The following is a 24,481-nucleotide window of genomic DNA, read 5'->3' as shown; positions in this document are numbered from 1 at the left end:
ACAGCGTGACCAAAGTGGAGGGAATGGAGGGAAAGGTGAGGGGTCAGGACACAAGTTAGCAGCAGCATCAACAGGTCTGAAGGCAAAGGGAAAGTTAAAGATGACACAGATTTATCATTTGAGTGTCCTGTGAATAAGGTCATTAACAGTACTAGGGCATGGAGGAGGTGGTGCTAACCTGAAGGAAGGATGATGGATTTAGTTTAGACATGTTTGATTTGATGCCTACAGGACACTCAGGTGGATATCCAAGGCTGGAAAGGAAGGCTGAGTTCTCACTAGCACACAGGTCAATAGCTGAAGCCATGAGAAAGATCAAGGAGACTGAACCGAGAGAGTAATATTAAGAAAGCCAAGGGAGCCAAGGGGAAAAAAAGTGTTTCGGGAAAAGAAAAGGAGACTGGTGGTTGCTAAAGGCCAAAAGGAAAAGTCAGATAGCATAAGGACTGAAAAGAGGCAATTTGTATTGGATTCAGCACAAGAGATTATAGGTGATCTCAAAACATAGCAAAGACAAAAAGTCTGCAATAATTGTAGAATGAACCTTGGCTGGGAAGGGAAACAGGTTTGAAAAAGCAGAGGTAGAACAGCTGCTACATGTTCAGGAATTCCCTCCCTCTTCACCCCAAGATGTTCTGTCACATCTTCCTTGACTTGGACCAGGTATGTCCACAATCCAACTACCTAAAATCATCAAGATCCCTGTACTGCCCAATGCCAATTACCTTCATCACAACGGCAGCAACTGCCCACCTATCTACAGAGCCAGATCCCTTATTTTATCAGCAGACGACCCATCTCCTGCCAGCTTCCTGTCAGTTTCTTTACCATTCCCACCAAATCCAAATCACCAATTAAAATTTTCTACTATTCCCAATTGCCTGGTTAGAGGCTTCCAAAATCAGTTTGAGCTTTCCCCTTTTCTTCATTCCTTGAACCTGAAATCAGTCAGTTTTCAGTGACAATTCTTAACTCTTCCTCTCCACATCTAAAAACAGGCCTTTGGCACATCCATCCAAGCATGGTGTCATATCTGGTTTCTCACACCAATCTAACCTACGCATGGCAGATGAATTAATTTTTAAGGAAAAACCAGCCAAGAAACAAAGCCCAACTCCCTGAAGCAGTCCTGGAGGCCCTCCATAAGCTAGTCATAAACTATCTTTACAGCTTTCTATCCAACTGCTTCACAAAACCTCCGCCATGGCCAAACCAGTCTTTCTTAACATTACACACTTAGTTACACTCTCATCTTCTGAAATATCTTCTCACTGCAAGTTCTACTCATCATAGGGAACCTAGCTTACTCGCCTAAAACCGCCTTTGAGGGGGTGGCTCCACAGTGTAGTGGTTAGCACGTCTGCTTTACACGCAGAAGGTCCTGGGTTTGCACCCCAGGTGGAGCCACAGACTATTCCCTGGGTACGCCAGGCCCTGGGGGTGTGCCGCAAGCACATGGGAGGCAACACCCCACCTTCAGAGATCCAGTTCTTAAGGGGAGATGGCAACATCCGTAGGTCAAGGGTGGAAGTGGGGCGGGGGGGATTAAAGACGGGGGAAAAATAAAAAATAGATAAAAAATAAAACCACCTTTGAACACCCAAGACCTCCAGAGCATTCCTACCACAATTTAACTGGCTACTAAACAGGAATTAATTCAGACTCTTGGGATACATCAGCAAACAAAGCAAAGATCCCTAGCTTTATGGAGTTATTATTTTAGCAGAAGGAGATAACAAAATAGATTTCATAAATAACATTAAGTATATAAAATGTTTACAAATCGTAAATGCTATATAAAGAAGTAAAGCAGGACTGGGAGTTCTAGAGTGGGATTACAATTTTAAATAGGGTGGTAAACATGCCTCTTTGAGAAGATGACTCTTGAGAAGGCTCGCAGAAAGTCAAACTTGTCGTGCAGCTATCTGAGGGGAAAGTGTAGTCTAAGCAGAGGCAACAGCCAGGCCAAATCTCTGAGGCAGAAATACACCTGGAATTTGAAGAATAGCAAGGAGGCCAGAGTAGCTGACCAGTGAGCCAAAAGGATAGCAGAAGATAGGTTCAGGGTATAACCACAGGCCAGAATATGGAGGGCACAGTAGGCCATGCAAGAGCACATGGGCCGCTACTGGCTCACTCTAAGTGAAATGAAGAGCCATAGGAACTGAACAAAGACACAACCTGCCCTAGATTTTTCTAAGAATCACTGAGGCTACTACGTTGAAAACAGTCTATAAAGGGGCAAGCCCAGAAGCTAGCAGAACAGTTAGAACGCAACTGCCATAATCCAGGCAAGAGTTGATGAAGGCCTGAACTAGAGGGTAGCAGTGGAGGGAGTAAGAAGTGATAAAGTCCTGGCTACATTTCGAAGGTAGACAACAATCAGCTTTCCTGATATGACCAGATGCGGGATGTGAGATAAAGAAAAGTCAAGGATGACTTCCAAGTTTTTGGCACAAGCAGCTGGAAGGATGGAGCAGCCCCCAAATGAAGGCTATGGGTGGAGAAGACTTACAGAAGATCGAGAGTTGAGTATGAGACACGTTATATTTGAAGTGCCTGGCAAACGAGCTTGTATGTCAAGTAGGCAGGCAGTTGGATACATGAGAACTACAGCGGAGGAGAGGTCTGGACTGGGAATTCACCAGGTCTGAGGCCTAGGGCACCCCAGCTGTTCAAAGATCAGTGAGATGGAGGAAAATCAAAAGCACATCTTGGTGTCCAGGAGGCCAAATGAAAACTTAAGGAAGAGGGAGTGCTCGACTTGTCCAATGCTACTGACAGATCAAGTAAAATGAGGACTGAAAACCACTGCATTTAGCCACCGTGGGGGAAAAGCCCTTGACAAATGAACTTGAGAGAGAACAGAGGGTAACCACTTAGCAACCACTCTTACCTAGAGTTTTGTTGCAAAAGGGAACAAAGAAATAGGGCAGTTGCTAGCAAGAATGGGGTAATAGTATTTACTATGAGAAAGGGTCCCATGCCTGAGTGCCGTTTGCATATAAAGCCCTAAAAAGTCCTAAATATTCAATAAATGCTCTCCCTCCCTTTACACCTATCACTATTATCTTTATTGATAGGTACCTGATTGTTGTTAACTACCTGCCAACAATTTTTTCTTGAAAGATCCTTTTTTCCCTCATCCAATTGTCAAATTCTTCCTAATCCTTCAAGACTCAACCTCCCAGGAAGCCTCCGCTGGCCCCTCTCCTCAGTTAATCTCCCTCAGATATTCTTCTATCACCCTTATCACAGTCCCTTATAATTATCAGAATATATGTCCCAACTTCCTCGCTAAACTGACTCCTAGAGAAACGGGGCAACAAACATCACTCCTCTAGAGGTGAAAGAGTAACAGTTCAGAGCCCAGACTCAGCCAGATTGCCTGAGCTTGAATGCCAGTTCCACCATGTGGTTGCAGTGTGACCTTGAGAAGATGCCTCACCTCTCTGGGCCTTGAATGTTCTCATCTATAAAATGAGAATTAAAAATAGTCTCTACCTCCTGGCATTGTTTGGAAGAGTAAATGAGTTAATATATGTAAAATGCCTGGCATATGCTAAGCCTTATAAATATCAACTATTATATTATTATATTATATCCATAGTAACCAGGATTTTTAAGCTTGATTCAGGAAGTCAGTATATTATTTCATACATGAATAAACTGAGGCACTAGAAAGCTCTGACCTACAGTAGAGAATTACTTCTTTATATCACATTGAGTTTTTTGTCTACCAGATAATTTCATCACTTGAACCAGGTCAGGTACTAATTTTTTCAAAAGCTGTTAAAGTCACTTCTTGATATTTTTTAACCTGTCTCCCAGTCCACCTCTAATTACGTGACTGACTACAGAGCCTCTGAGTACTGCTGAACCTTTCCCTGCCACCTCCCTACACCACCATGGCTTCTTCAAAACTCCCACCACATGGTGCACAATACTACACTGTTGATGGACAAATGAATGACAGACACACCATTTGAGTTGCCAAATATAAGGTCTGGTTTTGCCTACATTACAGACCACTCGCAGAGGTGACATTCAAAAATGAGAAGCCTTTCTAACCAAAGCAATTTTCTGAGCATCTAAAAAAATTTAAGCAAAGACTCAAGTTTGCACAAAATTTCCATAATAAGCATTTAAGTAATAAGTTTTCAAAGAAGTAGTGGGAACCTCTAAGATGTTACATCACTTAAGAACTCGTGGGAATTCAACCCAAAGTGATGATTTAATCAAATGTAGCTGCCCAATAGCTGTTCTAGTAATTCTGGTATTGCAACTACAAATCTTTTTTAATTATTTTTAAATCTGCAGGTCAAAATCTCTCCTCCTGGGAGGACAGTTTAAAGGAATTCCAATAATCCCTAGCCCCCATCACTATCTATCTCAGAACCAAACAAATTCAGTTGGATGACATCACCAATCATCTTCCACATGAGACAGTATATGTACTGCAAAGAGCACAGGCGTTGGTGTAGAGCACCTTGGGTCCAAATGCTTGTTAGACAGATATCGTACAACAGGTCTGTTCAACTCCTCCTACGGTAGTAATGACAATAATATAACCTTGCAGGGTGGGTGTGGTTAACCGATACTGAATGACTTGAAAAATGAATACATGGAAAACAGCTAGCTTACAGCAGATACTATATAAATGGTAGTTTTATCATATTATAACATTTTTGTCTTACTAGAGTTGAAGTTTTAAAAAGAAGTCATTACAAAGGCTCAAACATGTCAACTAACACTTTTTTTCAAGCTGGTAAATGGGAAGCTGGATTTAATTAAAAATTATTGGGGGTGACATTAACAAAATCAAATAAGTTTCAAGTGTATCATTCAACAGTAAGTCATATATATATCACATTGTGTTCACCACCCAGAGTTAGATTTCCTTCTGTCACCAAATATTTGACCCCTTTTACCTTTATCTACCTCTTCTCCTCCTCCTCCCTTCCCTCTGGTAATCACTAATCCACTGTCAAACATGTCAACTAATACTCTTAGAATTAAAAATGTTAAGTCAGTAAGAAATAGATGGGAAAAAAAGTTCCTGGAATAAATAGCTGTGATACCAGGGAAAGACCCTCTTCCTTTAAGACACAAACCAGGCAATGGCTTCCTTGCATTTTGGGGACAAAGCCTGCCCTGCCCACACCCTGACCCTGGTACAGCTACAGATGAACCTCTGATGACAGTGATGCAAAAAAGACATGATTAGAGCATCCTGTTCATCTCGTATCCACTGTGCTTAAATATGTGACTCGAAACTTACTTCAGAAAAAACTGTACATAGTGATTATAAAATCAACTACTACTTTACAATTAATTGCTCGAAGGTGGTCATTTCATAATGCTCTTCTGATCGCCAATAAAAATGAAACCTGAATACAAAGTTGTTTGGCTTAGTGCATAACCAGTATATTCTACCTAGGGGTTCCAGAGCCCCCTGAGAGGAGGAATATGTCTGTGTTTACCTGACATTCCCTAGAGCCTGGCATATAATAGCTATTTAACATTCACTGAAAGATTTGTACACCCATATTCACAGCAGCATTACTCACAAAAGGCAAAAGGTGTAAGTAACCCAGGTGTCCACCAATAGTTGAATGAATAAACAAAATGGATAAACAAAATAACACAATGGAGTACTATTCAGCCTTAAAAAGGAAGGATATTTTGACATGTGCTACAACATGGATGAACCTCAAGGACATTATGCTAAGTGAAAGAAGCTAAGTGAAATAAGGATTCCACTTATATTAGGTATCTAGAGTAGTCAAATTCATAGAGACAGAAACCAGAATAGTGGTCACCAAGGGACAGGAAGAAGGGAATGGGAGTGTTTAACAGGTACAATTTGTTTTGCGAGATGAAAAAAGTTCTGGGGATGGAATGCACAACAATGTGAACATACTTAAAGCTACAAAACTGTACACTTAAAATGATTAAAAATGCTAAGTTTCATATTATGTGTATTTTACAGTTTAAAAAATATTATTTGAAAGAATAAATGAAGAAATACTCAGTACTACTTTCATCTTTATTAATTAAAGAATTCCTACCTCCACATTTTACGATGAGGAAACTGGAACTCAGAGAGCTTAGCTGACCTGCCACTATACTACATATAGTACCTACTACGCAGTGCTGCTTGGCATTAACAGTGTATTTTAACCAACTGGTTGTAACCCCAATAAGACAAGGGCTACACCTCAAGTCTTCTTTCTATGCCCAGAACCTGAACACACCATCCACAGGCCTCTCGAATGTTCTGAAAATCCCACTGGCCTGAACATCTATATTACAGAAGATGTCACACTGTGTCCCTTTCTCAACTAAATCACTAGCTTGGCAGGAGTAAAACGGGCAGCCTTAAGAAAACTTCTGTCACCGAAGGTGCTCAAACATAGGGTGGGCCATCAACCACTCCCCATGGCTTACTACTGCCAAGAGCTAGGGCACATAAAGGTTCAGACGATTTCACTTCTAAGGGACTTGAGTCTTCAATAGTAGATAGATAAGGTTCAGAAACCATTACAATAACAAAAGACAAGTGCTTAATAAATAGATGTGAGTACACAAATCTAAGGGAGTACGTGGAAAATGCAGAAGGTATCTTCGGCAGAGGCAGATTCTAAGCTGGATCTGCAAGGATGAATAGTTTTCCAGGCACTACAGGGAAAAGGCCAGAGCATGTAGTAGAAAGAACATCAGTTTCAAAAGAATAGCACCGTTCCTGACTGCTATTATCTAAGTAAGTGACCTCTGCAAATTACAAACCCTCTGTTTCCCCATATATAAACCTACAGCAAGACCCCGACCAGCTCTGTGTGTTGCATCCAATAGTTCTGAAGTCAGACTGCCTGGGTTCAAGTTGTGCCACTGTCAATTAAGAGTGACCTTGAGCTGGGTAATTTGTGGTTGTGTGCCTCAGTCTCCCCACTTCGGAAGAGGGCTGGTGTGCTAAATAGCACATGTCAATCACTTGGCACAGGGCCTGCCACATAGCAAGCCCTCAAAAAATGATAGCTACTGTAATGATGAGCTACACCGTGACAGGAAGACACCAGATGCAAGGGTTGTGCCTGCTGTGCTTCCAGGTCCCTCCCAGTCCTGAGATATCCCTGGGGGGATGGGAGCGCAGAGCCGGGGTTGCAAACCCTGCACGCATGTGTCGCTGCCCTGCTCGGCACGCGCCTCTCCCCGCCCAAGGGAGAAGCGATGGCTCAGCAGTCCCAGGGCCCGCTCCCACCCCAGGCCGGGCACCCTAAGGAGGGAAGGGGCTCGGACCCCACTTACCATGCTGGCAGGGGAAGGGGACGGCTCAGGTGAGCTGGCTCTCGGGCTTCCGACACGTCCCGCTCGCACAGGTCAGGTCATGGTCCCGGCAGGCTCGGGAAGTCCCCCGCCCATGCACAAAGAACCGCTTCCCCACCCAGGCCTCGCGGGGACCCTCTAAAAAGAACGCGGCCCCTGCTTCATTGGGGACCCCGGAACAATTCATCAAGACCCACACCCCCTTCAAGGAAGTGAAAAAAAAAGCAGGAAATGGGGCTCAGAGGCCAGTAAGGGGGGAAGCGTCTCGGGGCCCCCTGCCCGGGCCCGACCCCCGAGGGGAGGCTCCGGGCCCAGGCAGGGGCTCCCCGGCCTCCGCGTTCAGAAGCAGAGGCGGGCCCAGCCGCGAGGCTGAAGGGGCGGAGGCTGGAGGGGCCTCGGCGGCGCAGCCGGAGGGACCGGCTCAGTGAAGAGGCCCGGAGACCCGCGCTATCCTCGCCGCCTCAGCCCACACGGCCGCCGCCCCCGCCAGCCCCTGGAGCATCCCTGCGCGCTTCTACCCTGAAGCCGCCCGCTCGCGCCGCGCGGCTAACCCCAACCAACAGCTCCAACGCGCCGGAAGTGGCGAGCGCCCGGCGCAGCCCCACGGCACGGCCGCCGGGCTGCGGCGCTGGAACCGGACCAATCCGGAATCGAGCGAGGGGCGGGGGCACGCAGGGCGGGGCCGCACCTGACGGCTCCCGCTAGCCCCGCCCCCTCATGCCCCGCCCCGCGCCTGTCCACGCGCGCCGGCGGCCATGTTTGTAAAGGGCGTCGGGTCTGTCATCTTGGTAAAGGGGCGCTTTCTTTTTCGTTTCGTTGGCTCATTCATTCTGCAAATTTTGAGGAAGAGCCTTTAACATGCCAAGCACCCGGCTAGAATTCGGCGGCACGCAGCCTCTGCCCTCGTGAAGCTTACATCCATTCAGTGCACCCACATTTTAGCCCTACTATGGCCCAGGCGCTGCTGTGAGTTCTAGGACTAGGGCGATAAACGAAATTGCTATAGTCCCTGCCCTTAGGAGGCAGATAAGCAACAAGAGCAAATGAATAAGTTAATTGTAAGAAATGAGAAAAACTGTGGGTGTTGTGAACACAACAAACACTCAATGTCCTCAGAGAAAATTGAAGGGAGGAATGGGAAATGTAAACACATGAAAGAGTAGTGGGCAGCGTGATCAAAGTCGAAGGAACAACTGCTGAGGATCTGGGTTCTGAGATGTCCAAGAATATGGTGAGTTCTTGTTCCTCTCCTCCAACCCATTTTCCTTATTTACGAAAGTTGATTTTAAGAAACAAAAACAGGAAAAAGTCCCTAGTGGCAGAGGTGCTACTAGGGTTTGAGGACTGCAAAGAGGAGCAAATCTGTATAAACCAGGCGCTTTCAAACGCCAGCGTGAATCAGAATCACCCGGAGGGCCGTTGAAACACGGATTGCCATCTGAGCCCCACTTCCAGAATTTCTAATTCAGTAGATCTCGGGTGGAACCTAATTACATTCCTAATAGGTTCCCAGGTGATGCCAATGCTGCAGGTCCACGGACCACACTTAGAGAACTGTTAATATAACTCATGACTACAGGAAACTTTCACTTATTCTTTCATCAAATATTTACTGTTGCCTACTAAATGACAACCACTGTTCTGAAGATTCAGTTCTGAGCAAAACACACTTGTGTCCTTATGAAAGAGACATTATTTTTAAAGTAATATACAATAAGTAATTAGTTATAATTTTGATAACTGCGTGAAAGAGAAATACAAACCACCATGAGAGTTAACAGCCAAGGGATCTAAGCTAATCTCAAAGCATGGGGTAGGGAGTTGGTCAGGAAATGACATTTATTTAAGCTGTGGCCTGAAAGAAATGTACTTTGCTAGGCAAAGAGAGAAGGCATAGGATATTCTAAGCAGTAGAAAATGAAAGTACAAGAAAAGTCATCTCAGAAGATAATCAGAAAACCCAGGACTGAGGCCAAGTGACTTGTCTTTTCTTGGCTCAGTTTAGTGGATGAAAGACTTTTGGATGAAACAATTGGGAGTGGAATCTCAGCTCTTACAGTGCTGAGGTGTGTTGAGCACATTACTTTCGAAGTCTTGGTTTCACTGTGTAATTGGATGAAATAACAGAAACTCAACTCAGAATGAATTAGAGGTTTGCCTTTGGCTCACTTAACTCCCATAGCTGGACATCCAGAGAGAGGTCAGCTTCAGACTGGGAGTGATGGGGAGCCCTGGATCCATTTCTCCGGGATTTTCTTGGCTCTGCTCTCCTTCACATTAAGATGGCTGCCAGGAACAGCCAGGGTCACAAACATCCCCATTCACATCCAGCAAGAGAGAGCACCTTTTCTCTCATCCTTTCTCATGGCAGTAAGCTTTATACTACTGGTCCTAATTGGCCCAGGCCTGCCCATCTCTGAACTAGCTACTGTGGAGGAGGATGGAATTGCTATGATTGGCTTAGAGAATCAGCCCCTGGAGTTGATTTCAATTTCCCAGAATAACTGGATTTGGTGGAGTCACCACATGTTTACCATATCTCCATTGCCAGGCTGGAGTGAAAATTAAATTTAATGTACACACAAAACACCTAGCACATAAGGCATACAATAAATCACAGCTATTATTAATTTTACTCCAGGGACTTTGTCCAAGTCAACTAAATAACATTTTGTTATTAATATTAATTTCAAGCCTGTCTATTCCAAAAAAACATTTAAGGCTGCTATTACTTTTTGTTGGCACTGCAGGAATGTCCCCCATCCATCTCCTCCTGCCTATTCCTATTGCTACTGCCTCAGTCTCATTCATTTAGTTATTTGCCCAACAAACTTTCAATGAGTTAGTATCAATTTTGTGCCAGGCCTTTTTGCAAAAACTAAGTGTTCCAAATGAATAAGATTCAAGAAGAATGTGTACTGCCTCGTGGTAGAAATAACCACCCAAACAATTACAGCACAGTGAGAGAGGTGCTATAACAGAGATGTGTACAGACCTAAGCACACAAGTGGGGAGGGAGCAACTAAGTACAGGGCAGGGGGCAGTAACTGGAAGGCTAAACAAAGATAGTAATTCAGTTGAGTCTTCACAGAACAACAGAAGTTCACCTGAATGCTGCAGAGTCCCTACTCCTCTTTGCACTCCAAGCTGTCTTCTATTGTACCAAGACTCTTTCCACTGCAACAAGGTTGAGACTCTAAAGCTGGAACTCTATCATAAGGAAAAAAGGGACTATATCATCTCAGGTAAGAGAATCATCCAAAAGGTTGTGTGGATTTCAGACATGGGTCTGAAATGATATCACAGAACTCAATTTCTCTCCATTTCTTGGTTATGCTTCCTCAATTGGGGTGGGGCCGGGGGGTGGTCTTTTATTCACATGGTGGTCTCTAGCATATCTAGGCTTTATCCTCTCCCAGGTTGAATTCTGATAGAGAAGAGATCATGCCTGTTCTACAAACATTCCAGGAAAATAATCTCATTGACTTCGATTGGATCACTCCTGAACCAATCACTGTGACCAGAGAGAATGAGATGCTCTGATTGGCTGGACCTTGGTCATATACTCTACCCCCAGCTCCAGAATAGTTCTTTTAACAGCCAAAACCTCTCTAAGCCCGCACCACAGCTCTGCAAGGCTATCAGAATCTGGAGAATTCTTCCATTTGCAGATGAGGAATCTTGTTGGTTTCTCAACGGGCATAAGAATAACAGTATTATTCAATATGAATTTTTAAAAATTTTTTTTATTTTTCAATTATAGTTGGCATACAATATTATATTAGTTTTCAGGTGTACACTGGAGCGATTAGACATTTATATAACTTATGATGGATCATCCCGATAAATCTAGTACCCATCTGACACCATACATATTTGTTACAATATTGACTATATTCCTTATTTTATACTTTACATCCTCATGACTATTTTGTAACTACCAATTTGTACTTCTTAATCCCTTCCCCTCTTTCACCCACTGTCCTAACTCCCCTCCCATCTGGAAACCCTCAAAATGTTCTCTGTATCCATGAGTTTGTTTCTGTTTTATTTTGTTTCTTAGATTCCACATGTAAGTGAAATCATATGGCTTTTGTCTTTCTCTGTCTGACTTACACAACTCAGCACAGTACCCTCTAGGTCCATCCATGTTGTTGCGGATGGCAAGATTTTGTTTTATTTATTTATTATTTATTTATAGTTGAGTAATAGTCCAATGTATATATGTACCACCTCTTCTTTATCCATTCATCCACTGATGGACACCCACGTTGCCTCCATATCTTGGCTATTATAAATAATGCAAGGAATATATGAATGCACATTTCCCTTCAAAGCAATATTTTGGGTTTCTTTGGACAAATACCCAGAAGTAGGACTACTGGGTCCCTCTTTGTCTCTTATTATAGCTTTTGTCTGATATAATTATTACTACCCCAGATTTTTCTTTTCATTTCCATTTTCATGAATTATTGTTTTCCATCCCTTAACTTTCAGTCTTTTGCTCTGAAGTGAGTCTCTTGAGGCAGCATATATGAGGGTCTTGTTTTCTTATCCATTCAACCACCTATCTTCTGACTGGAGCACTTAATCCTTTTTCATTTGAAATCATTGTTGATAGATATGTAGTTATTGCCAAGATTTCCTATAATACTGATTTGGTGTTGATAAACTCCTTTAGCTTTTTCTTATCTAGGAAGCTCTTTATCTGTCTTTTGATTCTAAATGAAAGCTTTGCTGGGTAGAGTAATCTTGGTTGTAGGTCTTCGATTTTCATCACTGAATTAGTGCCAATCCTTTCTGGCATGCAAAGTTTCTATTGAGAAATCAGCATATAGTCTTATGGGATTTCTTTTGTAGGTAACTAATTGCTTTTCTCTTGCTGCTTTTAAGATTCTCTCTTTGTCTTTAACCTTTGTCGTTTTAATTACGATGTGTCTTGGTATGAGCCTTTTGGGTTCATCTTGTTTGGGATTCTCTGCTTTTCCAGGTTGGGAAAGTTTTCTGTCATTATTTCTTCAAATAGGTTTTCAATTCCTCGTTCTCTCTCTTCTCCATCTGGTACCCCTATGATGTGAATGTTGGTACGCCTGATGTTGTCCCAGAGACCCCTTAAACTATCCTCATTTTGGAGGTGGAACTCTTTTTCCTTATTACTCCTCCAATTGGGTGTTTTCTACCTTATCTTTTAAATCATGGATTCAGTCTTCTGCATCTAATCTACTGTTGATTCTCTTTAATGTTATCTTCATTTCAGTTATTGTATTCTTCATTTCTGACTGGATCTTTTTTATGTTTTCTATCTCTTTGTTAAAGTTCTCACTGAGTTCATCTACTCTTCCCCTAAGTTCATTAACCATCCATATAACCAGAGTTTTGAACTCTGCATCTGGTAGATTGTTTGTCTCCATTTTGTTTAGTTCTTTTTCGGACCTTTGTTCTGTTCTTTCATGTGGTACATGTTTCTTTGTCTCCTCATTTTGGCTGCCTCCCTGTGTTGGTTTCTATGAATTGGATAGAGCTGCTATGTCTCCCAGTCTTAGTAGCATAGCCTTCTGTAATAGGTATCCTGTGGGGTCCAGTGGCGCAGTCTCCCTGGTCACCTAAGCCAGGTGTTTCAGGTGTGTCCCTTGTATGGGTTAGGTTGTGTGTGCTCTCCTGTTGTTCTTGAGCCTTAGTTGCTGCTTGTATGTCAATGGGAGGGACTGACCCTCAAATTGATTGTTTGTGAAGACTGGCCATGACTACAGCAGAGGAGCTGTTATATAGGGACTGACCCTACAAAGTAGGATTCGCTTTAGCAAGGCTCTGCTGCCTGCCCTTTGCGTGCATTGTCCTCGGATACAGCCTCAGGTAGTGCTCCGGCTTGATCAGAGTGGCCGCTGAGTGTGCTGGCCTGGGGACTCCTGGGAGGGGCCCCACCACAGGCCAAGTTCAGCCAAGTTCAGCCTGTGCCCTGCCTGGGTCCACCTGGCACAAGCCACCAAGGAATCTACAGATGAGCACCACTCATTCTGGCCTTGGAGGTGCCTTGAGACGCCAAGCCACAAACCGAGGCCAGCTGCCACTAGTGCCGGGCTCAGGCTTCTCAACAAGAAGTACAGGGCATACAGTGGCCAGATGCTGCTTGTTTGGGTTTTGTGAACCTTGGAGAGATTTTAGGAAAGAACATCATGAACCAAGACAAGCCATTTGTATGGAAAAGCCAGTGGAAGTGTCTTAAGTGGGCCTGCAAGTTGAGTGAGGCAGGGTCTCAGGGAATCAGCAGAGCAGGGCGACCAGTGTTAGCCAGGTTGATAGAGACCCAGATATGGTGGCTGCCTGCATCAATACACCAGGAAGGGGAAGGCTCAACAAAGGAACAATGTCCTCTGCCAGCACATCTGTCTGGGAGAAAGTTGCCCCTCCAGCCCTTGCCCTGAAGCCAATTTAGTTCCTCCTTGAATGTCTCAGTGCCTTTCAAGCTGCTGCACCAGCATTGGAGCTCAGAGCGAGTGAGTCAGTCAGCAAGTAAGTCTGTGTGCGGGCACCCTAAGAGGAGCTGCCCTCTGTCTCACCCAGCCACGTTCTCCACTGATTTTTTACAGCCAGAGGTTGTGGGGACTTCTCTTCCAGGCACCAGAACCCTGGGCTTGGGAGCCAGGTGTGGGACTGGGACCCCTTGCTTCTCCAGGGAGTCCTCCGCAGCTGAGATATCCCTCCTGATTCTCAACTGCCACACGCAGGTGTTGGACCAGCCTGTTCCACGTCTCTGCTCCTCCTACTAGTCTTGGGGTGCCCTCTTCTGTGTGTTCCCACTTGTAGGACTTCTGTTCAGCTAGACTTCAGGCAACTCCCAATTATGGCTGTTCTGTAGTTTAGTTGTAATTTTGATGTGGTGAGAGGAGGCAAGCACAGCATTTACCTACTCTGCAATCTTGACCAGAAGCTCTGGGTTGAGTCCTTTTCTCTTACACAGCTGTGTGGCCTTGAGCACATCACTCAAACTCTCTGTACCTGTTTCCTTATCTATAAAATAAAAACAATATTTGTACCTACCTGGTCAGGTAGGTACCTGTATCAGTCAGATTTTATCAGGAAACTCTAATTAGAATGTGAAGAATTGACAAGGGGGCTATTTAAAAAGGGCAGTGTGTAAGGAAACCCTACAAAGGGCAATAGAGTACCCAGGTCTAGTTCGAGGACAATTAGTATCCCTACATCTGGAGGGGCAGGAGGAGGAACAGTTACCAGAATCAGACAAGGGAATCATGTGAATGCCACTGAAGGAAGCAGCCATCCAAGGTGATCCTGCGGGGAGCAAGCCAATGAGGTAAATACTCTGACTCACTGTCTTCCCTCCCTCTATCTCCAAATGGGGCTCCCCATTAGACAAACCCAACCGGAAGCCAGAAAGCAAGGAAGACTGGTGATGTAGTTCATAGAAGCCAACCTTCTGGGCACAGGGCTGGGTAGAGAAAGAGAACAGGACTTCCGGGTCCAAATGGAAGAGACCCAGCAGAGCACATTAGTGTGGTAATGCTCATGAGTGTGTAGTACTATGCCTGGTACATTAAAAGATTTTTAATAAATTTTAGTTATTAATAATTATTATTTCCAGCCTAGTTCCAGCCCACCTTTCCATCTGCTCCTCTTCTACAACTCACCAAGCTAGAATCGTCATGGCTTCTGGAAAAAAAGGCAGACTCATTGATGTCTCTGAGCCTATGCTTTTGTCGTTCCACCATCTAGAATGTTTTTTCCTTCATCCCTTTGCCTTCCTTTCAAATTCCTACTCAACCCAAAGGCCCAACTCATATGTCTCCTACTGAGCGACCTTCCTTGCCTCCTCTCACCACATCAAAATTACAACTAAACTACAGAACAGCCATAATTGGGAGTTGCCTGAAGTCTAGCTGAACAGAAGTCTTACAAGTGAGAACACACAGAAGAGGCCACCCTAAGACTGGTAAGAGGGGCAGAGATGTGGAACAGGCTGGTCTGACACCCACATGTGGAATAAAAGGCTGTTTATAAACATCCATTAATATGATTAATGGAGAAATTTTGCCTGAAAACTTACCTAATGGTGACATACAACAGGAATTATCCATGAGTACAGCATAATGGGGGAGAGGCCTCTACTGTTCAGCCATATCTGCCTCTGCCGTCTTCTAAGTAAAAGGGAGGATTACACTTCCCCACTCCTTGCAGTTGGGCAGGATAATGCCAACTGAATAGAAGTGACTCGTGTCACTTCTGGGCCAGAGCATTTCCTTGCCTGTGCAAATCCCTCTGATTCTGCTCTCCCCTGCCTTAGTGAACCCTGAGCTGTCATGTTGAGATTGTGGCATCATGAGATGGAATGACTACATGGGTCAGAACACCTCCCTGACCCTACCAAGCTAGAAGAACGAGCAATAAATAAACTTTTGTTTTGAGGCACTGAGATTTAGGGGTGGTGTGTTCCTGTAGCATAACCTGGCCTTTCCTGACCGATACACATGATCATGTGTGGTAGTTGGTCTACAAAGGTGAGCTACCACTGAATCAGGTCTGACAGTATTCACAGCCTGTGTAGTCCCCTGTCCTCAAATCTGACCCTGTGAATGCACTTCTGACCAATGAAATGGAGGGAATACAGCATGACTTCCAAAGTTAGATCTTAAAAAGTTTTACAGTTTTTGGCTGGGTTTCTTGGAATGTTCTCTCTGAGGCAAGCCAGGCACAATATAAGAAGTCTGATTACCTGAGAATGCCATGCTGTGAGGAAGTCCTAGATAGCCACATGGAAAGACCAAGTGGAGAAAGAGTATTGCCTGACTAGCCTCTTTCTGCTGCAGCTAGGCCAGCTGAGATGCCAGCCATGTAATTGAAGAGTCCATCTTGGACAATTGAGCCAGTCATGACTTCTGAAGACTCCAGCCCCAGCACCTCTCTGACTATATGACTGAAACCACAGGAGAGACCCCAGGTAAGAAACACCTAGCTAGGCCCAGTCCAGCCGCAGAACTATGAGAGATAATACTAAGTTACATTTTAAGTCATCGCATCGTATTGTGGGAGGATGGGATTAGTTGGCGCCTCCCTCAGGTTGGAGTTCTAAGAGAGAAGGCATTGTTCTCATTTGGAGGAGCATTTGTTTTCAGGCTGTCCAACATCCATCTCTTTTGAGGTTTTCTTCCTCTCACAGTAAGGGATTGAAATCAAAGGTTTTCTTTTCTCTAGCCCAAGGGAGGAGCACATGGCCAAAACTAGAGCAGATGGACTCCACCACCAGGAATTTGAATATTTAGACAAAGAGATTAAAATGGTCAGACTAGTGCTCACTTCAGCAGCACATATACTAAAATTGGAACAATAAAATGGTCAGACTATGCTCTAGATGCATAGATGTCACTCTATGTAATAAGTCCCCCTCTTAACCTCTAAAGTTGCCCATCTCCAAGCCTTCTGTTGACTCCACAAGTAGCCCATTTCCTTCTAAGAAATTCACTTTTATTTCCATCAGTCACAGTTGATGTCAGGGTAGGCTATGCTGCTGTAACAAACAACCTTAACACAGTATAAGTTTATTTCTTGTTCATGTCACAATCACAGGGGAGCAGAGGAGCTCTGCTCCACACAGTCATTTGGCAGAGGAGCTCTGCTCCACACAGTCATTCAGGGTCCCAGACCTTTTCCATCTTGGGGCTCACCCTTCCTTTAAATCCCTGGAGTCATCAGATCTTATGTGTCTGCTGGCAAACAGAAAAAGAGAGATTGTGGAGCATTCCACAGCAGGTTCTTTAGGAGAAAGATCTAGAAGTGTCACTTCTAGATCTTTCTAGAAGATATATCACTTCTGCCTCAAATTCCATTGGCTAGGACTTAGCCATATGGCCCCACTCAACTGCAAAGGAGACTAAGAAATGTAGTTTAGCTGTATGCCAAAATGAAAAATAAGCAGGGTTTATTTTGCTACTATTGCTTGCCACCAACCAAAGTATATCTTGACTAATACACTCACCATTGTATTTTCAGCTCCTAGCCCCATATCTGACACAGAGTGTCTTTTATAATAACCCTCACCAAGCTCAGAATAGTTAAGTAACTGGCTGAAGGTCACCCAGCTAGTGACTGGCAGAGCCAGGATTCAAAGCCAGTGTTCTTTCCATTGTCCCATGATGCCACCCGAAAATTCTATCCATGTGCTGAGCCCTAAGCTGTTTGGAAAAATGAATCAATAAGAGCCAGTCCCTGGCCCAGAATTCACAACAAAAGAGAAAAGCTAAAGTGCAGCCTGAGTTGGCCCAGATTTAAAGACCAGCTCAGGACAACAACAGGTGTGATAGTACATACTTCAGTGCCAAGTGCACTGCACAGACAAATGTGGAGAGCAGAGAGATACACTTTGGGCTGAACCAAATGGTCTGGGAAATCCTCAGAGACAAGGCAGAGCTCAGACATCAAGAGAAGCTGTGTGCACACAAATTCTTCCAAGGACACTTCAGATTCGGGCTCTGGTCAATCAGTGCATTGCACTGAATCTGACAGCAGGCAATTTGGACCTTGGGTCTCAGCCTACCTGCCTACATGCAACACTATTTGTCATGGGCTGAACTTCTCAGGACCATTTTAGTTTGTATGAGAGAAAAGCAATTCAAATCGGCTTTAATGAACATCTATATATTAAAAGTCTAGGTGTAGATGGCCTTCAGGCACAGCTTGATCTGGGGTTCCTACCATGTTCTTGGGACTTGGTCTCTCTGTTTCTTAGTTTTTGCTTTGCTCTTATCCAAGCTCTCTCCCCTAGTGGTAGACCCTGGCTGCTCCAGGCTATCAGTGTCTCAGGAATAACTCAAAAGGAAAGAAAGATTTTCTTCCTGAACTGTTCTGGAAAGAGTTCTAGAATTTATTCTCCAACCGGAACTGCTTGGGCCATCACTTTTGAGCTGTGTAGAATCTGGCTTGAAGTCCTGGATGGCGTAGATGCCCCACATACCGACCATATCTGTGCTCTGTCGCCCTTCCATTTTCAGGCCATGGTGATTTCAGCTAAGGGAGGATACAGAGGGGACTTCTCACAGAAAGGGATACCTCAGGCAAGCACCTTCCCTTGGAATAGTCAGGAACCTGCCCAACATATTATGACACATGCTATAGTAGACAGGTCTGAATTTCCCTAAAACATTTCAGTAAATGAAGGCCTTTGCTGCCCAGAAAGGGAGCAAAGGAGATGTAGTAGGTCCCAAGATTGACAATGGTTGCTGGACTACCTCCTCCATCCTCCAGCCTGCTTGAAGAGCCAAGATTTTCTGCTGAATATCCTTGAATAGCATTACCTTACCTATGTGACTCACTTTGAAAAATAGAGCCTGGCCTGGGGACCACCAGGACAAAACTGGTGGCTGAGCCTGGGCTTAGCAAGATGGAGGATAGTTAGGAACTGTCTGGCCCATATATGGTTCAGAATTCAAGATATTGTTACTCTCTGGGCATAGTTTGTAACAATAAATAGAAACCCACTTCTAATTTAGATAAAGTGATAGTATACATTAGAAATGCTTTCAGCAGCAAGTAATAAAGACTTAAAAATGAGGACTCATTTTTCTTGCTTAATAGACAGTAAGTAGTCTACAGCCATGCTACCCTGAACAAGCCCAATCCCGTCTGATCTCAGAAGCTAAGCAGGGTCGGACCTGGTTAGTACTTGGATGGGAAACTACCTAGGAAGACCAGGTGCTATAGGCATAAAAATTTTTTTGAAAATAAGGAATTGTAAGCTGACAGGGTCCTTGCAATCTGTGAGGTCAACCAAGGGTTGTTTCGCCTAAAAAAAAAAGTAAATAAATAATGTTGTGGAGACTCAGCTGCTCAATGGTGCCATGGCACCTCTGATTCACTTAGCTTTGCTCTCATGGTAGCAAGATGGCTGCTGCAGCTCCAGGCATTGTGTTCACATTCTAAGTAGAAAGCAGAGGGAGAAATATGTTGCCAACCACACCTTGCTCCTCATTTGGATAAAGTGAAACCTTTCTGAAAACTTTGAGCAGCCTCCTGCTCCTATCTTATTAACCAGAACTCAGAAATACAGCTTCCCTAACCTGTAAGAGAGGGTAGGAAAGGTAACTTTTAGCTTTTCTAGACTGTACAGTGGCAGAAGAGAAAATTAGGTAAGGAATGCCAAATAATGTCAACCACAGGAAAGTTTATAATCAATATAGCAGGATAATATTTTGGGACGATTTACCTATGTTCTTTTCAATTTTCTTATATTTTCTTTTTTCTCCCCTACTGTCAAGCCGAAATATGTGCTTGTCACCTCAAGAGAGGAATATGAGAGGGTGGGAAGCAGAAAAAGCCAAGAGTCTGACCTGTGTCCCAATAGCTTACATTCTTATTGTAGAAACGTAAAGACCAAAAATAGGCTTATCACCTTCAGATCAGGAATAGTCTCCTGAGGTTCAGGGGAAAAGAAAGAAGCAGGAGAGAGATAATAAAAAATAGAGTTTGTGAAGTCTCTGAAGGCAAGACCCTGAACCTTACTTCTTGTAGGAGAATGGCAAAACTCCAGAGAGAGATTTGAGAAACCCAAGAGCAGATGGAAAGAATGCTTTATAGAGTAGCCTGGTTCCCAGCAGGTGTGGGAGCAACAGAACAATCCCTGAGCCTTGAGGTTGGTCCAGAAGAGGCCAAAGAGCTGCACAGACAGAAATAAGGTGGCCTGTGCAAGTTGAAGGTCAGGGGCAGATGGCTGAGGGCTGCTGTCTTGGGCACACCTATATGGACAGAGGACTGCAGGATAGACACTGCCCACCATAGCTGGGCACTTCAAAGCCACCCAGGAATTAGACACATTCATATAAAAGGGTGAAAGTGCCATCCTGGCTTGAAATAGAAATCTTGCTGAGTTACGGAAAACATAAAGAAAGTTCTTTATGCACCCTTGAGGGCGTGGACTGAGGTCATACTCTATGGCAGAGAGTCTGGTTGCCTCCCCCCAGCATCCATTCTCCCCTTGTTCCTTAGGAATGAACCCTTGTTTTTAGCTAGGCATATTGCACAGACTCCCTTGGGCAAAGTATGATCATGTGACTAAGCAGTAGCCAATAAGATGTGAGCAAAATTGCTCTGTGGGACTTACAGGAAGTAGACTTAAAAGGGAGAGATCTACTCTTTGCCCTTTCTTCCTGTTGCTGTATGATATAAGGCAGCTCCAGCAGCCATCTTTGTCCAAGAAGTGACCTTGAAAATAGAAGGTGGGAGAGAAAGTGGAGCCTGAGTCTATGTGCCATGGCCATATCATCTTGCACTGTCTGCCTCCACACTTATTTAATGTGAATGGGAAATGCACTATATTGGTCTGTTTGCGGTGCCATAACAGAGTGCCACAGGCTGGGTGGCTTAAATGACAAAATGTATTTTCTCACTATTCTGGAGGCTAGAAATCCGAGATCAAGGTGTCAGCAGGTCACTCTCCTTGGCTTATAAATGGCTGTCTTCTCCCTGTCTTCACATGATCTCCCCTCTATATATCTGTTTCCTAACCTCCTCTCCTTATAGGACACCAATCACGTCAGATTAAGGCCCACCCTAATGACCTCATTTTACTTGATTTACTTCTTTAAAGACACCATCTCCAAGTACATTGACATTCTGAGGTGCTGGGGTTCAAGACTTCAAAATATGAATCGAGGGGGGTGAACACCACTCCATAACATATATTTGCTAGCAGGAGCCGGGCCTGCCTAGCAGTGCGTCTCTGGGTAAATAACCCCCTGCCCTTTCTGAGACTCAGTTTTCTCCTTTGTGAAGCAAGGGGCTTAACATGCTGATGGCTGCTGTTGTGCGTTTTGCTTCTCAAAGCTCCCTCTAAGGCTGCTTTTCACCTAAATTTAGGGCCAATCTGTCCTCATTGTGGGCTTGGCGGAGCTGGAGAAAGCTGTGGGTTGACTCACAAAGTGATGGCTGTGGGCCTTCAGCCTCCCCTCCCCTGGTTCACTCCCAGTGTTTCTTCCTCTCCTGCCGTGAGGCTCTGAACTGGCTCAGGCCCTCTACTGACTGTTGACTGCCCTCCCAGGATGCTCTTGGAGGACATGTGGATAAGAGTTGTGGACAAGGCCTGTTCCCAAGGCCAGCATCCTTGCCTAGCCTGCCCTGGACCTCAGAGAAGGGGCGAGAGTTACATTGGACAAAAATCAATGCTAGGTGCTTTTCATGGCTAGCTCAAGAACCCTCATTTTATGGTTGAAAAAACTGAAGCAACTCCTTTACACTTACTTACACCTGTGCCTTGAGTCCCAGCCCCTCCCACCTCTCTGAGAACTTCTCCATATTTTCTCCCAACTGGAATCCATCCCATTAATCTTTTAGAATAATTCACCAATTTAAAGAAAAATAACTAAAAGCAAGAATAAAGTTACATTTGTCATCACGTTCCCCATTCTCCCCATGCTCCAACCCCTTTGTGGTAACCACTTTTTACTTTTTTCCTCAGTGTGTTTTTATGCAAATACAAATACATTTCCATATTTCCCATTTCCCCCATGTCTTACACAAAAGATGGTACACTAAATATACTCTTCCTCCTCTTGGTTTTTTTTCACTTAACAGTTTATCCTAGCAATGTTTCCATTACAGTACATATAAACTTTTTTCATTTTTTTGTAGCAGCAAAATATTCCATTTTACACATGTACCAGAGTTTATTTAATCAGTCCCCTGTTGGTGGCCTCTTGGGCTATTTCCAGTCTTGTGAGAAAAAAGTCAACAGGAACAACAACCAACACACCACACACACACACTCTTTCATCCATGCCAAGTAGCTCTGTAGCATAAATTCCCAGAAGTGAGACTGCTGAGTCAAAGGATAAATGCATTTGTAATTTTGACAGATAAGATAAATTGCCAATCACAAGAATTGTATGAATATGCACAATCTATCTGAAATGTACACAAGGGCCTGTCTTTCGCCTCACAAGAGTCAAAACTGACAAACTAGGGAAAAATATCTCATATCATAAATAAAGGGCTCTTCTGCCCAATATATAGAGTTCTTAAAATCATTAAGAAAAAGACCAATTAACCAATAGCGAAATGGGTTAAAGAATTAAAGAGATATTTTCTAAAGAAAAATTTTCTCCTAGACCAATAAAAGGTGACAAATTCATTCATAATAAAAGAAATGCCCATCAAAACTATAATGAGAGGATTGTTTTCACCTATCAAAGAGTGGCAAAAAAAATTCAAAAGTTTGACACTTCATCATTATTTATACATTCTCAAAGTTCTTCCTTCTGAAAAAATTAGTAAAGTAACTCTCACTTGCCCTCTCCATACACTTCCTTATTTCCCTTCTCCACAAGCAAACTCTGGAAACAACTACCTAATGTCACTGCCTCATTTGCACGCCTACTGTCAGGGCAGCAGTTCTCAACTGGGGACGATTTTGCCCTCCAAGAGACATTAGGTAATATCAGGAAATGATTTTGGTTGTCACAACTGGGGTGTGGGGTCCTGCTAGCATCTAGTCAGGGATGCTGCTAAACATCCTTCAAAGCACAGGACAGCCTCCCAGCACAGAATCATCCAACTCAAATGTCCACAGTGCCAGGGTTGAGAAACACGGCATTCAGGTTGCCTCTGGCATCAAAGTTAAGTCCAGTGGACTTGTTCTAAGTCTTCCTCTCATCCCCTCAGCAGCATTCCGCATCGTTGACTCTCCCTCTCTCCTTCTTGAAAAGCTGACTCTGTGACATCGGCTTCCCTTTCTCCATTCTCTTTACTGGCTCATCTCCTTCTAGGTGGCAATTAAATATGGGGGTTCCCCAAGATGGGGTCCTACACCTTCTTTCCCCTCATTCCACACTAACCCTAGTTGATGTCGCCTACTCCCTTGACTTTAATCACCATCTTCCCAAACCTCACCTTCAAGCTTCATTTCTGTACATCCAGCTTCCTGTTCCACAATTCCACCTGGACGTTTCCAAGGCCCCTGGACCACCAGGCCAAGCTCACTCTCGTGACCCTCTGCACCAGCCCCTCTTGGCATTCCCTATTCCAATGACTGGCAAAACCAGCAGTCTAGATATGCAAGCCAGAGCCTAGAAGTCATCCTCAACACCTCCCTCTTCCTCAAGTCTCGCCAAGGCCCGAGATCCACCCTCAAAATATCTTTCGAGTTCATCCACTTCTCCCACTCCCACTCCCACTGCCACCAGTCTGCTCCAGGCCACCACCACCTTTAGCCCAGTCCACTGTACCATCTCCTGCATTGGCTCCCCACCACCACTCTGCCCCGCAATAGCCAGAGGGAGCTTTTCAAATCACAAATGTGATTATGTCCCTGATTGACCTCTGATTGCTCTGATGATCAAATCAAAACCCTTAACCTGCTGACAAGGCCTGGTCCCTGCCAGCTTTATGTCACTGTGGCAGAGGGGACCCGTGCCCCAAATGACCTTGCAGGGGCCTTCCCACCTGCAATATTCTATAATTCAGGCTCCTGGCCATTTATAGCCCTTAGGCTGGCTATACAGTGACACTTGAGTGACACAAACCTGAAAGAACTGGGTGGCAAACTATGTTGCTAGTTGGGGGAAGAACATTCTAGACAAAGGAACAGGAAGTGCAAAGACCCTTTAGGAACAAGACTACTTGAATTATCTATCTTTCCCCACATACTTATTGGCTGTTTCTGGTTATTTTGAAACTGCCAGTTCATGATCTCTCCTCTTTGTTCTATTGGTTTTGTGGTCCTTTTCTTTCTGACTTATAAGAGCTGATTTAATATTAAGGATATTAGCCTTTATCCGTCATTTGTATTCTACACTTTAAAAATAGTTGGCCATTTCTAGGGGTTTTGTTTGTGGTAGTTTTCGCTGTATAGAAAAATTTTAATTTTTTTATAGTCAAATTTGTGATTTCTGAGCTTGGTTTCTCACCTAGAAAACACTTTCCCACTGAGTTTATTTTTTAAACTGTATTCATATTTTCTTCTAATTCTTTTATAGTTTTATTTTTAACTTTGAAATCTTTGATCCATCTGTTGTTTCCTATGCTTTTAACGAGTGAGACATCCAGTAAGTGACGATCCAGATTTAGATTTTTGAAAGCCTATTGAGTTACCCATCCATTCCTCCAAATTCGAAATGCCCTGGTGTCAGGTACCACTATACTCGATTTGGCGGTAGAG

The 24,481-nt window shown here is 44.0% G+C and overlaps 1 protein-coding gene, 1 long non-coding RNA gene and 1 pseudogene across 5 annotated transcripts in view; 2 read left to right on the top strand and 1 right to left on the bottom strand.

Moving 5' to 3' along the window:
• XPO6 (exportin 6) overlaps window positions 1-7,919 on the bottom strand; it is a 97,348-nt gene extending 89,429 nt beyond the window's left edge. For 3 of the 4 annotated variants that reach the window (XM_039884674.1, XM_039884675.1, XM_039884677.1), the window contains exon 1: window positions 7,309-7,919. In XM_039884674.1, coding sequence (XP_039740608.1) covers window positions 7,309-7,311 — 3 coding nt within the window. In that variant the 5' untranslated portion in view covers window positions 7,312-7,919. The remainder of the gene's footprint in view (window positions 1-7,308) is intronic. The other variant, XM_039884676.1, reaches the window with a different exon arrangement.
• Window positions 7,920-8,089: 170 nt separating this feature from the next.
• LOC120620149 (uncharacterized) overlaps window positions 8,090-24,481 on the top strand; it is a 19,993-nt gene continuing 3,601 nt past the window's right edge. The window contains exons 1-3 of the long non-coding RNA XR_005657749.1: window positions 8,090-8,557; window positions 10,418-10,571; window positions 16,149-16,279. This is a non-coding gene — a long non-coding RNA (uncharacterized LOC120620149). The remainder of the gene's footprint in view (window positions 8,558-10,417; window positions 10,572-16,148; window positions 16,280-24,481) is intronic.
• On the top strand, window positions 18,920-19,038 carry LOC120620635 (uncharacterized; annotated as a pseudogene).

The sequence above is a fragment of the Pteropus medius genome, unplaced genomic scaffold (assembly GCF_902729225.1).
Source record: "Pteropus medius unplaced genomic scaffold, Ma_sr-lr_union100, whole genome shotgun sequence".
NCBI lineage: Eukaryota > Metazoa > Chordata > Mammalia > Chiroptera > Pteropodidae > Pteropus > Pteropus medius.
This window is presented reverse-complemented; position numbering and strand designations above follow the sequence as displayed.